This window comes from Pongo abelii, chromosome 17 (assembly GCF_028885655.2).
Source record: "Pongo abelii isolate AG06213 chromosome 17, NHGRI_mPonAbe1-v2.0_pri, whole genome shotgun sequence".
In the NCBI taxonomy this organism is placed as follows: Eukaryota; Metazoa; Chordata; class Mammalia; order Primates; family Hominidae; genus Pongo; species Pongo abelii.
The window spans coordinates 31,960,765-31,979,014 of record NC_072002.2 but is presented as its reverse complement, the minus strand read 5'-3'; the positions used below and the strand labels follow the sequence as shown (position 1 = coordinate 31,979,014).

Sequence of the window (18,250 nt, the reverse complement as noted above, 5' to 3'; positions counted from 1 at the left end):
CAATTATAAGTGGTAATTTCAAAACTGTCTTCCTTGTTAATAATAGGCTCATCCAAAGTTTCATATGAAAATGTTCTTTTCCATCAAATGCTACAATCTTTAAATTTAACTTCTAATTCTAAGCCTCAAAACCAGAGATTCGAACCTCCTTGAAGAATTCTAATAACTGCTTTATGTGCTTTATTGCAGTGTCTACATGTACACTTTTATTTTATAATATTTTAGTGACAAAATTTACTGTCCTATTGCCAGCAGTTCCTGTCCCCATGCTCAGGCCAGGAGTTAATATTTGTGCAGATCCCACAGAGCTGAGTTCTGGGGAAGGCTGGGCAAGCTGGCCCCCCACTGTGTGTCCCTATGCTGCCTCCATGCCGAGCCCCTTCTCTCCTCTGCAGCCATGGGACCCATCATCACTGCTACTGCTGCTGGTGCCACCACCATTGCTAATTCCAGTCTGGCCCTAGGTCCTGGTCTCTGCCATCACCTGGGAATGCCATGGTGCCACAGACTGCCCCAAGTGGTCGTGTGCACAACTGAAGACCACACCTGCGTCTTGGTGCTCACACTGCCTACTACCCACTGCCCACTGTGCCCGGGAGCCTGCACCTACATGTGTCTGCACTGCCATTCCCGTATTTCCTCTGATCATGTGCATGTGCCATAGTCCCATTGGACTCCATGTATAAAACACAAGATCAAAGATAAACTGATTATGAACTTCAAGGGGGTGACAGCAGAGCATTAAATGAAGCCCAGATCTCTTGGTCCTGTAAAATGGCACCGTTCACAGGCCCAAAAAGTCAGCTCTGGAGAGGAGCTATATTTCAGTCTGATCTCTTTCTATCTCAAGTCTTTTTTTTTTTTTCTTTTTTTTTTAATTTGAGGCGGCATCTCGCTCTGTCACCCAGGCTAGAGTGCAGTGGTGTGATCTCAGCTCATTGCAACCTCCGCCTCCCGGGTTCAAGTGATTATCGTGCCTCAGCCTCCTGAATAGCTGGGATTACAGGTATGTGCCACCATGCCTGGCTATTTTTTTTTTTTTTTTTAGTAAAGATGGGGTTTTACCAGGTTGGCCAGGCTGGTCTCAAACTCCAGACCTCAAGTGATCTGCCCACCTCGGCCTCCCAAAGTGCTGGGATCACAGGCCTGAGCCACCGTGCCCAGCTCAGTTTGATCTCTTTCACTAACTAATTATGTAACTTTCAGGGAAATAACCTCTCTGTGCCTTTGTTTTTTTTTGACCTGAACAAAATGGAGTTTGAATAATAAATAGTAATACAAGCAATAATAATAAAGTACCTTATAGGACAATACCACAAAGCATTATCATTAACTATTTTTTCTTTCATTTTTCTGTATTTTTCCAAAATTTATTTTCTAAAACAAACAGAAAAATTATATGATAATTTTACTAGTACACTACTAAATGTGTCTGGAATTTTAAAGTTTTTAAGAGCTTTAAAATATAATCATCTCTATAAATAAACCTAGTGAAAACTTTAAGATAAATTAAAAGGGATGATGAAAGTCCCTAGGCCTTATTCATTGCTCTCTCCATGACACATCTTCTATTAGCTAGGAGCTAGCATGGGCCTTGCAAATATGTATGTAGGGGCAAATTCAATTTCTTAAATTTCAATGCTTTTTTCAACACCTAGGCATAAAGGGAGGCAGACAAGTCAGAGAAAGTATAAATTTTCTCAGGAGGCTTTTTGTCTGCATTAGACCTAATACAGACAATATAAAAGAAGGCACATGGTAGTGAAAAGATCTCCAGGCTTAGAGTAAACACCAGCAGGTCTGGAGGTCTCCCGTGGCAAGAATTTGACTGTGTGATTTGGGGCAATCTCTTATTCTCTTCAGACAGTTTCCATATCTTGGTCTATTCTCTGAGATACTCTAGTATAGAAATTTAGTGTATTTGGACCTAAGATTTATTGTTATTTTATTTTATGTTTTTTCTTTTGTTTGTTTTGTTTTGAGACGGAGTGCCGCTCTGTCGCCCAGGCTGGAGTGCAATGGCGCAATCTTGGCTCACTGCAACTTCTGCCTTCTGAGTTCAAGTGATTCCCCTGCCTCAGCCATGCAAGTAGCTGGGACTACACGTGTGCACCACCACGCCCGGCTAATTTTTGTATTTTTTGGTAGAGACAGGGTTTCACCATGTTGGCCAGGCTGGTCTCAAACTCCTGACCTCAGGTGATCTGCCCACCTCAGCCTCCCAAAGTGCTGGGATTACAGGTGTGAGCCACTGTGCCCGGCCTATTGTTATTTTAGAAATAGCATTATTTTTCAAGTCCAGTGCTTCAACTCATCAACTTGTTTTGATAGCTTTTTCGTTTTGTTTTGCTTTGATTGGGTTTTATCTGGAGTGTTACTTCAAATATACTTTAACCCAAGTGGAGTTTAAAAGGGGAAATTAAATCCTTATTTCTTTCTCACACCAAAGTATCATGGCTCTAGGCCCTTTTGAAGCAAAGTGAAATTGAATTGTGATTTAAAGCCAGAGTCAGAGGAACTGACAATGGAAGGATTTTCTTTCTGTTCTACCAGCCTGTTATAATATGATGTAAAACAAAAGGATCATTTTATCTATTTTTGTGTCCTTCAGGGGACATCTGTATAACTTGGATATATTGCATGCAGAATATACTTATCAAAAATTTCAAAATTATAAAAAGCCTTTAATACGTTAAAACAAAAGTGCCAGAGTCTGAAATTCTTCTGAATGTACTCTTCTGGTTAATTAATAATAATATCAGGACTTTATTGTTTCATAAGATTATGTTTTTTAAATTTACATACCATTGTTGTGGTATAAATAAGTCTATAAGGATGGGTATTTTACCAAATGGATTAACTTACAAAATGAATACACTTTTTTTTTTCTGAGACACTCGCTCTGTCGCCCAGGCGGAGTGCAATGGCGCCATCTCCACTCACTGAAACCTCTGCCTCCTGGGTTCAAGTGATTCTCCTGCCTCAGCCTGCTGAGTAGCTGGGATTACAGGTGCACACCACCACACCTGGCTAATTTTCGTATTTTTAGTAGAGACGGGGTTTCGTCATGTTGGCCAGGCTGGTCTCAAACTTCTGACCTCAGGTTATCCGCCCATCTCAGCCTCCCAAAGTGATGGGATTACAGGCATGAGCCACCATGCCCAGCAGAATATACATTCTTTATGATTCTTTCCACATCTTACTTGTTAAAAGGAAAATATCATCTCCACAAATATGAAAGTGTTGCTACTTTGCTATACATGTAAAAAACCTTTTAATCGTGAAAATGTAGTCCCTTCTAACTTCCAGATTCCACCAGCTCTGATAAACAGATCTGCAATCTGGTCTACAACCTTCTTCGAATAAGAACCTAAGTGAGTATTCATTGTAAAGACTCACCATTTCTGTACCACTGGATCTCTGGCTGGAAATGTTTAATTTCAGGAGTGATGACTACACGACAGCCTAGACTCATTGTCTCTCCCTCTCTCCCAAAAGACACATCAAATTTGTCATCAAAGTGGATCTCAAACTTCGATGCATAACCATACGGGGTCACACCAACTGGGTACAAAAATAACAAATATCAGTAATTTTTTTCTTCATCAAAGAGACACAAGCTTTTTAATAAGCACAGGCAGAAAGCAGTCACAGCAAAAAAAAAAAAAAAAAAAAAGAACAAATGAGCAAATGATTTAACTGGGTCAAAATGAAACTCTATATAAGAAGTATTTAGAACATACGCATATATAATTTGTATGGAAATTCTTGCTTCATTGGTTACATAAGCTAAATACTTATTTTTATTATTGTAATGAATAGAATTTAAACGGTCAGGTTTAATGTCTTAAATGCAAATTAATACCACATTTAGCCTAGACTTAAATCTTTAGCTGCAACATATGCAGTTTGTAATTTTAGATGTTGAGTTAAATTCTACTGCTTATACTCTTGGGACAAAATAGCCATACTCATTATTCATAAAAATGGAGTTTTTCATCTGACAAGGGATTAATAACCAGAATATATAAGAAGCTCAAAGTACTCAATAGCAAAAAATGCAAGTAATCCAATTTAAAAATGAGCAAAAGATCTGAATAGACATTTCTAAAAAGAAGACATACAAATGGCCAACCGGTATATGGAAAAATGTTCAACATCACTAATCATGAGAGAAATGCAAATCAAAACGACAATGAGATATCATTTCACCCCAATTAAAATGTATCCAAAAGACAGGCAACAACGCTGACAAAGATGTGGAGAAAAGGAAACCCTCTTACGCTGTTGGTGGGAGTGTAAATAAATTAGTACAACCACTATGGAGAACAGTATGGAGGTTCCTCAAAAAAATAAAAAATTTCCATATAATCCAGCAATCCCACTACTGGGTTTATATCTTAAAGAAAGGAAAACAATATATAGCAGAGACATCTGCACTCCGATGTTTACTGCAGCCCTTTTCACAATAGGCCAGGATGTGAAAATAACCTAAGTGTTCATCCATGGCAGAATGAATAAAGAAAACGTGGTACATATACTCAATGGAATGTTATTCAGCAAAAAAAAGATTGAAATCCTGTCATTTGCAACAACATGGATGGAACTGGAGGACATTATGTTAAGGGAAGTAAGCCAGGCACAGAAGAACTGATATCACATGTTCTCACTCAAATGTGAGCGCTAAAAAAGTTGAACTCATGGAGATAGAGAGTAGAATGATGGTTACCAGAGGCTGGGAAGTGTAGTGTGAGGGGGAATAAACAAGGGTTAGTTAACGGGTACAAAAATACAATTAGATGCAAGGAATAATATCTAGTGTTTGGTAGCACAATAGTGCAACTACAGTTAATAATTTATTGCATATTTTCAAACAATGGGAAGAGTGGAATTGGAACGTCCATAATACAAAGAAATGAGACATGTTTGAGATGATGGATGTTCCAATTACCCTGATTTGATCATTACACATTGTATGCTTGTATCAAAATATCACATCTACCCCATCAATATGTACAACTACTATGTATCCATAAAAATAAAAATAATTTTTAATTAAATAATTTTAATGGAGTTTTAAAATAAGTTGCTTCAGTTTCTTTAATGATCTGAGTAATAAATATTATAAGAAATGTCCATGGGAGAAAATGGAAAAGTTTAAAATATTCTAACTTTTAAAAATATCATTCTCAGAAACATCTTATTTATAGATTGAGTAAATGCAGCCTGTGTAATCAACTCTCCTAGGTTTTATTTCCTCTTTTCACCAAAGAAAGGACTTGGGAAAGAAATGACTGTTTATTGATGGGTTATTACATGCCAGATATATTACATGCCAAATTGAAATTCACACTCATAACTTCTCGACCCCAAAACTTAGGCCCTGTCTCACATCTTTTGTCCCTCTTCCTAAGACTTCTTTCATTACACTTGAAAATGCAAGCTGACATTTATTGAGTTCAACTTTGACCAAGTATTGGTCCAAGCATTTAATACCTATTAACACAAACACCATAATAATGCTATTAGGTAAGTACCACTAACATTTGCATTTTATAGAAGAAGAAACTGATGCATAGGAAGGCAAAATAACTGACCACATTGCCCTACAGAGCCAGATTTGCACCGGCTGGCTGTTTCTGTGCTCTTGACCAATACATTGTACTGTCTTTATTTTGTGTGTTCCCAGGTAACCCTAATCAACAGTGAAATAACTTCTCTTTGGAAGCACATCTCCCATCTGCCTCACTTTAATGTGTTGATGTTCATTGAGACCACAGAGAGAAACAACTTGACAGATCTTGCACAGCGCTGGGAGGCTGGGCTGGTTCCAGAGCTGCCTTAGGGGGTAGAGGTGAGGGCTACCGTCAGATGTTCCAGACCCAGCTGGAAAGGCAAGTAGGTCCCCTAGAAACGGACCTAACTTCTAGGTTCTCTTCTGTATCTGAGATTGGACTGCCCTGTCTGCGATAACTTTGGGGTTCAGTAGGAGGCACCCCAGTTTAACAACCAGAAGACAACACATCATTTCGTTGTCATGTCCTCAATCTTTTATCACATGTATTTACTATCCTGGGAAAAATGGTTTAGGGCAGGGGTTGGCAAGTCTGTGGGGCAAATCTAGGATGCCTCTTGTTTAGACCATTAAGAATGGTTTTTGCATGTTTTAGTGGTTGAAAAAAATAAAAAGAAGTACTGTATTTTGTGACGTGAAAAGTCACAGGAAATTTAAATTTCAATGTTCATAAAGAAGGTTTTATTGGAACACAGCCATGCTCATTCATTCTCCTACTGTTACGGCTGCTTTTGTGTTACAGAGGCAGAGTTGAGCGGCTGTGACAGAGACCATATGGCCCACAAAGCCTACAGTATTTACAGTCTAGTCCTTTACAGAAAATGTTTGGTGACTCCTTGTTTGAAATAATGGTTTAGAATTAAAAAGACCAGGTTACACATCCCTATTCCACCACTCTGTGTTCTTCTCTAAACTGTTTCCTCATCGGCATCGCACAGATAGAAATGCAACTACTTCATAAGCTTTCGGGAAACATTAAATGAATCAATGTGTATAAAAATGTTTAGTACATTGTCTGGCAGAACTGATCAATAAATGTTAACTCTTAGGAGAAAAGAGCAGACAGCTTTGTCTGTGATATTTACCAACACTCCAAGCACCTAAACCCCTCCCTAGCACATAACAGGTGCTCGGTAAATATTAACCAAATATATGAATATGAGCACTCTGTTTTCTGTTAGGAACAACTGCGTTCAATTCGGGGGTCATCAGAGAGGAGGCTCTGTAAGACTGAGCAATAAGAGAAGTGACAGTGAGTTGGGCTTTCAGTCCCCGCCTTGACAGACAAGAGGGGAAAGGGAGAAACATGGATGGTGATACGGTTGTGGAGATGGGCAAGCTACATTCAGAGGATTGTGACGTGATCAATAGGCCACTCCTGGGGACACTGGGAGACAAGTCATAGGTTCACAATTTCCAACTATTCTTTTTTTTTTTGAGATGGAGTCTCACTCTGTTGCCCAGGCTGGAGTGCAGTGGCATGATCTCAGCTTACTGCAACCTCTGCCTCCCCAGTTCAAGCGATTCTCCTGCCTCAGCCTCCTGAGTAGCTGGGATTACAGATGCCCACCACCATGCCTGGCTAATTTTTGATTTTTAGTAGAGATAGGGTTTCATGATGTTGTACCAGGCTGGTCTCGAACTCCTGACCTCAGGTGATCCACCCACCTCGGCCTCGCAAAGTGTTGGGATTATAGGCGTGAGCCACCGTGCCTGGCCCCAACTATTCTATCTCAACATAAATCAAGAGATGGGAGAAGAACATGATTTGGGACGTGCTTCTCTGTTGCTCTACCAGTCATCCCTTCTCACCCATGGGGCTGATACCAATGATCACAACTTGGGATATTAAACGAGAAACCATTCCATGAAATCAGTGGAGCAGGTCAGCCACAGACATCAAGCTAACCAGTCAGGTGAAAAACTGATATCAGCCATTTTCAAAACTACCACTAATTTTTTAACGTTTGAAAACCAAGTTAGGGCTTGACTACCTTTTTCTGTCTGACCACTGTAAGTATATAATTATTTCAACAACCATAAAGATTTTGCTTTTATTGCTTCTCATAAATAGAAGTTCTGATGTAAATGAAATGACTGACATTCACAAATTTGCAAATTACCATTGACCAGAATATTTTTAATAGGTTTTTATTTAATCACATTTAGACTTCATTTTAGATTGTACTTTATAACTTAATGCATTTATTTATTCATTCATTATTGAATACCCACTCTGTGGCAGGCCCAACCTTGCCTTCAAGTGGCTCATGGACCAGTGAGAGAGACTGACACACAACAGGTAACAGTGTACAGCCTCACTGATGCTCCGACGAGGTGCCGTGGCCTCACCCAGAACACCTAACCCTGACTGGGTAGGGTGTAGGGGCGGCAGTGGGGGTCAGACCTGCTTTCTCAAGGAAGTGATGCCCATCTGGATATTTAAGGGTGAGAAAGTGCTTTGATATAGTCCAGACTCGTGTGTGTGTGTGTGTGTGTGTGTGTGTGTGTGTGTGTGTTTGGTTAAGTCGTTCTGCCCAGGTTTGCATAATGATCTTTCTCAGTTTAACCCAGAAAGATGTAAAAACATTTGCTATTTTTAGCCCATCATATCTGGACTTTCATAAAACCAGCACAAAGCAATTCAATTCAGAAAGAGAACAGTAACCAAAAAAATCTACAAAAATAAGTAAATAAAATAACCACAGGTACCTACTATATCCAACCTAGCATATACTATGTTATATATAGTATTCATTTATTTCAGCATTATGGACTAACTTATTATGCCATATTTTACGTAGAGGTGACACTTAGTAAATGTGTTTTTAAACTTACAGCTGAGGGGCATGGTGGAAGCCCCAGCATGGAAGCGAGTCTCATCAAACTCTCCCTTATACCCTAGAGAAGAAAACAGAAATGCATGTGAACTGCTTTGTGATAGATTTATTTTAAAACAATGGAGAGAAAATTTAAAAACACACACACACACACTTTGAAGAAAACAAATCTAGCAAACCTACTCTTTACCACAACTGAAGCATATGCCGAAAGCTCTCCTTTAACATTCATCGCTGATGCCCGGTACTGAGCTGTATCTTCAAAATCGCATCTGAAAGAATAGATGGAAATGAATATCCATCGTAGTGACAATCCTTGTAATTACTAGCTGTTCTATCAGGGAACTCTTTGCTATCACAGCCCCCTGCAAATCAGTGGCTAACACATGGCTCTTTGGTTCTCCTGGTACAGCTATTTGTCTCTGATCTAGCTACCTGTGGGATATTACCTAGTCCAAGTGATCTACCGCAGTTTCATGCCAGCAGCATAGACTGGGGAGAGAACACACTGTGACCCTAGCCTGGGTTCTTTAAAATGTCAAAAAAAAATTCAACCAAGTGCTAGGCACATAAATTATAGAGTGAACTGCATTGTGATCTGCTTACTTGTCTAAAGTTGCATTGGGAAAAGAAAATGTGCGGGCATGTACCTTTGTAGCAAGTAAGTACCCAGAGGCACACTGGAGGGCGTGGCTTTCCTGCTGTCCTGCCCTTGTAGTGGGTTTCAGTCTGCGGGCAACCAGGCAATAGGGAAGAGAAAGAAGCAGTCCCTCCGTGTAGATTCCCACAACCTCCCTGAGCCAGGTTGGTCTATGTGTTCTAGCTTCAAAGCTCATCTAAGTTATTTATTTACACTTCATTTCCGCTAAGGTTCAGGCCATACTTGGAATTTCAGCTCAGAGCACAACACAAGAAGCGCCATCTGGATGTTCTTCTAAGTTATAATACAGAAATTGGAATTCTTATAAAAATGGACCATTAGGGAGAGAATGGTCTCATGGAGAGATGAAGAGGCTAAGGTTTCAAAGCAGGTTGTTTTATGTCTTATCATTACCAGTTTCTCGTGTTCTTCATTGTTTCTCGGGGTTTAGTTTCATTTGTGTAAATTTTTTTTCTTGCTGAAATTTTACAGACATCAATAGAACCCCAGGAAGGCAAATACAGTTGCCCTTTGCATAACTAGTTAATTTTGAAAGTAACCACATAGCTCACTGCTGCTTCAGCAGAACCACCCACTGGCAGAACTGACCTGACTTTGGGTCAGGCTCAGTGCCTGGCAAATGTCACAGGGTCCTAGCATCATTTGGCCAACTCCTCTGATCTGAGGACAAGGCTATAAGTCACCTGAGAATGAATGGTATAAATTTCACCTTGACACTTATGCACATCATGGTTTTATCTAAACTGAAAATTCTGGGAACTTGTTTAGCTTTTTCATTGACCTAATTAGGTTTGAATTTCAAAATCATCTTGGGAGGCATAACAAACATTTGGGAACTTAGGAATTTTGATGTAGGTTTCGTTTTCAAATTTTGCTTTGGATTTTACTTTAAGCTCAAACATCTCAATGTCTAGCCTGCTTCACATACACAGATTGACAGAGTGCATACTTTCCCATGGTTCCTGGCAAGCTGAAGGAAAGAACATTATCTCCAAGTTTAGCCCACATTCAATGCCACCTACCCAGATCTCCATGGCCTTTAGTTATTGAAAACAAGAGAATGTGATGATGATATTGATTTGGGACTCTGAAATGATTACTGAATATAAATGCCTCTTTATGCAACATATTTTTCTTACATCTAAGAAAAATTCCCAAGTATATAAAAAGATAAATAAAAATATGAAAATTGGTTTTTTTCTCATCATCTTTGACCAAATCCAAATATAAAATCATTTTGGGAGGTAGTGTGGGTATGGTAAGGATCAGTCATACATATCACTTTCAGGTGTGCACCCAGAGAAGCACCGTATACAAATGTCCCTTATTGTGATCACACAGCATTGGGATGAAGTGGGGAGAGTGGCTGTTAACTGCAGGGGTGATACGCCTTCCTGAGCAATGGTGAGCAACACATGGACACTAATGTTCTCTTACGCATTAATCTCCAGAGTGTGCATTCCATATCGACTCTCAATAATATACTTTCCAGGGTTTGCATGGACATTTATTGGCACCTGGTTTTTATACCTATAACAGAATGGAAACAAAATGAAGTAAGTTGAAGTGTAAACAACTTCATGATTAAACACACACATACAATTCTTGTTCTTGCAGGAACATCTGTAAACAGGGCACTGAGGGTAGCAGCAGCATCGATTAAATAAATGTAAATCATATTAGCTTACGTGAAGTGCACCAGCAATACATCACACTTCTTGATGAAGTGCTCTCCCCTCCTCTATAAACTTACATGAAAAATGTTGACGATTCACAACAATATGGCTGAATATCATGTAACATAATGTTACCAAAAAAAGCCAGTTACAAAAAAGTGCACAGCAGAATGATTGCTTTTATATAGAATACAAAAACAAAAAGACTAATTAATGCTACTAGAAATCAGTAGTGTGTTGGGATGCAAGGAGGCTTCTTGGGTGTCAATAATATTTATTGATTTGGGTGTCAGTTACATGGGTGTGTGCAATCTACAAAAATTCACTAAAGCAATTCATTTGTAAAAGTGTGCAGTCTTTGGGAAGCCAAGGCGGGCAAATCACTTGAGGTCAGGAGTTTGAGACCAGCCTGGCCAACGTGGTGAAACACCATCTTTACTAGTAATACTAAAAATTAGCCAGGCATGGTGGCACACACCTGAGCTGAGATTGTGCCACTGCACTCAAGCCTGGGTGACAGAGTGAGACTCCATCTCGAAAAAAAAAATTTGCAGTATATAATTAAAAGGGTTTTAGGCCAGGCATGGTGGCTTATGCATGTAATTCCTGTAATCCCAGCACTTTGGGAGGCTGAAGTGGAAGAATCACTTGAGGCCAGGAGTTTGTGACCAGCCTGGGCAACAAGCAAGACCCTGAATCTACAAAAACTACAAAAAATTAGCTGAGTGTAAACCTGTAGTCCCAACTACTTTGGAGGCTGCAGTGGGAGAGAATAGCTTGAGCCTGAGAGGTTGAGGCTGCAGTGAGCTACGATCGCACCACTGTACTCCAGCCTGGGCAACAGAGTGAGACCATACCTTAAAATAAATAAATAAAACAAACAAACAAATAAATAAGCTTTTTAAAAATAAATAAATAAAACAAATAAATACATAAATAGGCTTTTTAAAAAGTTGACCACTGTTGATGTAACAGAGAGGAAGGCTTTGTGTTGGGGGTTTTATTGTTGGCTGTCTGTGTACGATGAGAGCAAAACATTCTTCCTGCTAACATTCTTGCATGTTGTTAGAAGCAATATCATTATTATTATTATTATTTTTTGAGACAGAGTTTCACTCTTGTTGCCCAAGCTGGAGTGCAATGGCATCATCTCGGCTCACTGCAAACTCCACCTCCCGGGTTCAAGCGATTCTCCTGCCTCAGCCTCCCCAGTAGCTGGGATTACAGGCACCGGCCACCACGCCCGGCTAGTTTTTTGTATTTTTAGTACAGATGGGGTTTCACCATGTTGGTCAGGCTGGTCTCGAACTCCTGACCTCAGGTCATCCACCTGCCTCGACCTCCCAAAGTGCTGGGATTACAGGCGTGAGCCACTGTGCCCGGCCTGCAATATCATTGTATTGAATGATCATTACATTTAAGTGTTTTATTCAATGTCATAAACAAACATGGCTCTTGCCTTGGAAGAATTTATAATACAAATAATGAAAGGAAACTTCTGACAAATAAGAGCTGAAAGCCTCCTTTTTTTTGACTGTTCCATATCTGGTTAAGCCTCACAGCCCTCAGAGAGTGGACTACGCAGGGGGACCTCTCCCTGGGACCCTGTCTTCTGGGTCTGTACGTGGCACCTGGATTCTTCACCACTTCCTCATGTTCTCAGTAGCCAGTGGCTATGGTGCTGGACCAGGCTTTTCTACTTAAACCATTTTCTCCCCAAAAGAGGAACTGGGTTTCACTTGTTTCCCTTTCAGACAGCCCACTTTGCACGCACAGATGACGTCAATAACCCTGAGAAACACAGCTGACACAGAGAATTGACTATGGGCCAGGCAATGCTCTAAGTGCTTTATGCATACATTGGTAAGTTCAGTTCTCACAACCACCGTATGAGATAGTGCTGTTTTTAACCTCATTTTCCAGATGAGAAAACCAAGGCATGAGGGTTTCAGGAACTTGCCCAGTCACACAGCCAGGAACAGCAGAGTGGGGATTTGAACCGGCAGCCTGGCTGCTGACCCATATGATGCTTCCATTTTCCAATTGTTCTCTCTGCATTTCATTTCTTCAGACTTGTGGACATGATCATAAGGAGGTTTGGGAGTAGGGAACATGATGGAAAGGGAGAGGAAGGAAGAATACTGGCTTCAGTCAGCTCCTTCCTTTCCCCAACTCTCTCTCTCACACGTACACCCCTCCGTCCCTAAAGCACGTTATTCATTTTCTACACTTAAAACAAACAAACACTCTCCTCCATATAGCAAAACCTGAACTCATCCTTCAAGATTCAGATCAAATGCAACTTCTTCAATAAACTCTTCCCTAGAATATGATACAATATGAATCGTTCCTGCCGCTCTGCATCAGGGTTACTTGCTTCAAATTACTAAATATAACATTTATCAAAATTATGGTTGGATGTGCATCTTTTCTATTAAGTTGCCAAACCTTTGAAGTTGGGATTGTGTCTGATCCACATTTACTTTTTTTTTTTTTTTTTTGAGACAGGGTCTCGCTCTGTCTCCCACGCTGGAGTGCAATGGTGTGATTATAGCTCCCTGCAACCTCCACCTCCCAGGCTCAAGCAATCTTCCCAACTCAGACTACCAAGTAGCTGGGACTACAAGTATGCACCACCACACTCAGCTAATTTTTTCTATTTTTTGTAGAGATGGGCTCTCGCTATGTTGCCTATGCTGGTCTTAAACTCCTGGGCTCAAGCAATCCTCCCACCTCGGCCTCCCAAAATGCTAGGATTACAGCCACGAGCCACTGTGCCTGGCCTGATCCACATTTACTTCTATTCCTACTCCTGAGGAAGAATGAGTCATGGGCAAACAGCAGGCCCTCAGAATTGGTTAAATTTGGTTGAACAGAATTAGCATGTAATGCAATAGATTAATTGTAGCTTCATAATTTTTTGTCTGAGAGAACAGAGTTCTGACAAACATATATGTCATGATATGGATGATTTTATTTTAAATAAATAGAGATGAGGTCTCATTATGTTGCTCAAGCTGGTCTCAAATTCCTGGGCTCAAGTGATCCCCCTGCCTCAGCCTCCCAGAGTTGGATGATTTTAAACAAATGCACACGAAGAAAGTAAGTTGACACTCTCAGTTCCCTCAGATGTGAAATGAAGAGGGTGGGACTGGCTTAAGAATCGCAGCTGTGTGGCAGGTGCAGCAACATAACCTTCTCCAAACACAGAAGACCCTGCAAGTTGATGCAGTGCTGTTTCCTGCCAGCAGCTTCAGACAGCGGTCTCAACATGGCTCGAGCAAACAGGACTATCTGATCAGAGATGGCCTGGAAAAATAAATCTACTGGCCACTTCTAATCTCCAGCATTCTCCGTTTAGATGAAGTACAGGGTAGAACATGTTAATTGGCATGCTCTTCTCCTATAATTGGTTTAGGTAATTTCACACTGGACTCAGAAGCTCACCCTGGCTCTGCTCTTTCTTGTGCTGGAGGGTTTTCAGTGGTTCCTCTTTGCCTAAGAAAAGTGGTGTGATACCAAAGGCTGTGACATGTGCTGTTTGACCAAATGACTCAGTGACACTCAATTCGGCTTCTGATCAAAAGCATTGCTCATATCTCTATAAAATTTTCATTACAAAGTATTCTGCAGGTCAACAGTGGCAGTTCATGCCTGTAATCCCAGAACTTTGGGAAGCTGAAGCAGGAGGATTGTTTGAGGCCAGGTGTTTGAGACCAGCTGGGTAACATGGCAAGACTCCATGACTGTAAAAAATAAATTTTTAAAAATAAAATAAAAAACTATTTTGCAGCTCCCATAGTTGCTTCACCATCCTTTCCTTCCATTACTACTCAATTTAGCACCTGAATACCTTTCCCCCAGCTAACGACTTTTCTATTATCACCACATGGCAAGAGAAATGGGTTTAAAATACACACACACCACACATCACTTTGACTGCAGAGCTTGTAGTCTTTTCTCTGGAGCTCCAGATACCAATGTGAGAAATTCTTCATTTAAAGCAGTGGTCAAGGATTAAGTCAGAAAGGTATTTGATTCTATTCTCCAAGGAATTCCACCCAGAGAGGCATTTAGGTTTGCAGTCACTTGAGACTGGCTATCTTTAGCTTAAAGTCAGGGAAGAAAAGAAGGATTTGGGGCCTGTTCTGTATATACTTCACAGCTTGTTATTTCTGGAACATGAAATTCCAAGCTGAGTAGTCATCGGCTAATTTTGGAGGTTAATCCACACCCTGGGATTACATATCAAAAGCTTTCTTAAATCCCTGTGAATATTCCGATGTATACCATCTCCCTTATCATTTGTATGTAATGTCTATGAATTGTTAATGAGCTTTCAGTATACTATAAGTTTTTCCAGTGACATTTCCTTTATGTGTGTAAAACACACAATTCCCCCGGACAAATGTCAGTTTGGATGTTGGGCTGAGTTTATAGTATGGGGTCACAGTAAAAGCTCTTTGGCAGTGTAAAGCATGATCAAGCAAAAGACTTCACAAAAATTATTTTCTACCCACAAATAACGCACACCAAGATGATCTTTTTTTTTTTTTTGAGACGGAGTCTTACTCTGTCACCCAGGCTGGAGAGCAGTGGCGCCATCTGTGCTCACTGCAACCTCCGCCTTCTGGGTTCAAGTAGTTCTCCTGCCTCAGCCTCCCAAGTAGCTGGGACGACAGGAGCGTGCCACCATGTCCAGCTACTTTTTGTATTTTTAGTAGACATGGGGTTTCACCATGTTGGCCAGGATGGTCTCAAACTCCTGACCTCAGGTGATCTGCCTGCTTCGGCCCCCAAAGTGCTGAGATTACAGGCGTGAACCACCACGACCAGCCAAAGATGATCTTTAATATACTGAATCTCACCACAAATGAGATTGCTGCTTATAATCCAACCTATTTTGAATAAATCACTCTAGACCCACTTTAAAAACTAATTATCTGAGAGAGATTGAGAGAGCGATCCCATTGGGATAGATTTTGGAATTAAGTAAATAAGAAAAATCCAAAATAAAACTCCAAATCCTTATGTTGGAAAACTGTTGTAAATTGTAAATAATTCGTGTTAACCATTTTAAATATAAGCTGTTTTTTTCTATGATAATATGGTAGTAACTGCTAAATTTGAATATGTGATTAATAATTCTAATCTTGAAAATAAACTCAATGCATGATTCTATTATGAAATTTACAAATCCTCATAATTTGTGAGAATAGTTTTCCAAATCTCTGCCTTTGTAACTATTTTATTCCTAGGTTTTGAATTATTATAATGGGCTTAATGACACATTTCTTTAAGTATCTATTTGACAACGACTTTTGGGTGAAACTGAATAATTTTTTCTTTTTCTTTTTTTTTTTTTTTTTTTTGAGACAGGGTCTTGCTCTGTCCCCCAGGTTGTAGCACAGTGGTGTGATCTCACTCACTGCAACTTCCACCTCCCAGATTCAAGCAATTCTCCTGCCTCAGCCTCCTGTGTAGCTGGGACTACAGGTGCTTGCCACCACACCTGGCTAATTTTTGTACTTTTAATACAGATGGAGTTTCACCATGTTGGCCAGGCTGGTCTCGAACTCTGGACCTCAGGTAATCCGCCCGACTCAGCCTCCCAAAGAGGTGGGATTACAGGTGAGCCCTCGCGCCTGGCTGAAACTGAAGAATTTTAAACACGTATTATAAATGTTTTGCTTGAGGATCTAGTCCAGCGTAGATCACATATAGATATGAAAACATGAGTGCCGAGTGAGTGAATGACAGCTACACATGAATACCAACACATTGCTCCAGTGAGTTTTCCTGATCTCCCTGCAGGCTGCAATCAAGATTTCCATGGACAAATTCAATCTAGGCTTCAGGCCAGAAACCCAAATGAATCCTGCTCTTTAAAAAGTATACCTGTCGTGAGGGGAGGGGAGGGGGAGGGATAGCATTGGGAGAGATACCTAATGTAAATGACGAGTTGATGGGTGCAGCACACCAACATGGCACATGTATACATATGTAACAAACCTGCACGTTGTGCACATGTACCCTAGAACTTAGAGTATTATAATAATAGTAATAATAAAAAGTATACAATTAATACTATTCTCTCCTTTTAAAGAGAACTTTTTCCTTCTCCACTATTTCACACAGTATTTAAAATCTGACTAGGTAATACGTTTATATGGTTCAAGAACCAGAAAGAACTAAGGGTGCACAGTGAACCCTTCCTGGTAACTTTCTAGCACTTTTGTCCCTTTGACCCCTCAGGGTCAATAGCTTTTCTTAGGTTCTTACATATCCTTCCGGAATTTCATTATGCAAATAAAACAAAAACAAACATAAATGCTTTTTTCTTCCCCCTTTAAACAGAAAGACTCTTATTATACAAGTTATTACATAAACATACCCTATTAAATTTTAAAACTTTAATCTTTTTCACTACATATGTATTTTCCCTTCTATGTTGACAGAGTCCTCCTGCAGGATGGCCAGCTTCACGGTAGGGGTGCAGCAGCATCCTCTGCAACTAACTTTTCTTTCTTTCTTTCTTTTTTTTTTTTGAGACGGAGTTTCGCTCTTGTTGCCCAGGCTGCCTGGAGTGCAGTGGCGTGATCTCAGCTCACTGCAACCTCCGCCTTCCGCGTTCCATCGATTCTCCTGCCTCAGCCTCCCGAGTAGCTGGGATTACAGGCATGCGCTACCACACCCGGCTAATCTTGTATTTTTAGTAGAGACAGGGTCTCTTCATGTTGGTCAGGCTGGTCTCGGACTCCCGACCTCAGGTGATCCGCCCGACTCGGCCTCCCAAAGTGCTAGGATTACAGGTGTGGGCCATCGCGCCCGGCCTGTAACTAACTTTTCTACCGAGGCCAGTGCTTAGACAGGCTCCGCGCTGCTGTCAGAGCGAGTTGGGAATAGGACGGTACTGCATCCTGTCTCTGCACCTGACCTTAATGAGGGATGTGTGTGCCCTGTCATTCAGTGCTCTCCGGGTAACCTCTAGGTTCCACATGAATAGATTCGGTTAGTAATGTGGGATTGGTTGGAGAGCGGCTGCTGAGTGCCTGTATCATTTGTTAGGCCTCAGGAACTCCCATGAGTGAAGGTGTCCAGTGGAAACTTGGAGCCAAACCCTCTTTGGAAAGGGCTCTGCTGGAGCCAGGCCCGCCACACGTGCCTTTTAAAGATGCGGCTAAGGACGTAACTGCTATGAGTGGAGGCAGTGTGAGTATATGAAGCATCATCACAAATTTACTCCTTTAATAAACCTGCTGATATTCAGGAAGGGCATTCTCAATATTCCCTTTGTACTTCTCCTCAGTGTCAGGCCCAGGAAGCTGCAATCGGATACCAAAAATGTATAAATGCCAGCAATGTCATCACCAACAATCTTGGTTGTTGCTTGGGCTGCGGGTTCCCAGGTCTTCAAGGGGAGAGCTGCTTATTGAAGATTTCATGCTCTGTACCAGTGGTGCAAAGTCAATTAGCACTCCAGTGAATGATTTTTTGC

The 18,250-nt window shown here is 40.7% G+C and overlaps 1 protein-coding gene across 7 annotated transcripts in view; it reads right to left on the bottom strand.

Annotated features, from left to right (window-relative positions):
- MYOM1 (myomesin 1) overlaps positions 1–18,250 on the bottom strand; it is a 181,994-nt gene that overhangs the window by 101,475 nt on the left and 62,269 nt on the right. For all 7 annotated transcript variants that reach the window (XM_024235866.3, XM_063716983.1, XM_054537694.2 and 4 more), the window contains 4 exons: positions 10,514–10,606; positions 8,599–8,687; positions 8,414–8,476; positions 3,400–3,564 (listed from right to left, as the gene is read on the bottom strand). In XM_024235866.3, the coding sequence (XP_024091634.3) occupies positions 3,400–3,564; positions 8,414–8,476; positions 8,599–8,687; positions 10,514–10,606 (410 nt within the window). The remainder of the gene's footprint in view (positions 1–3,399; positions 3,565–8,413; positions 8,477–8,598; positions 8,688–10,513; positions 10,607–18,250) is intronic.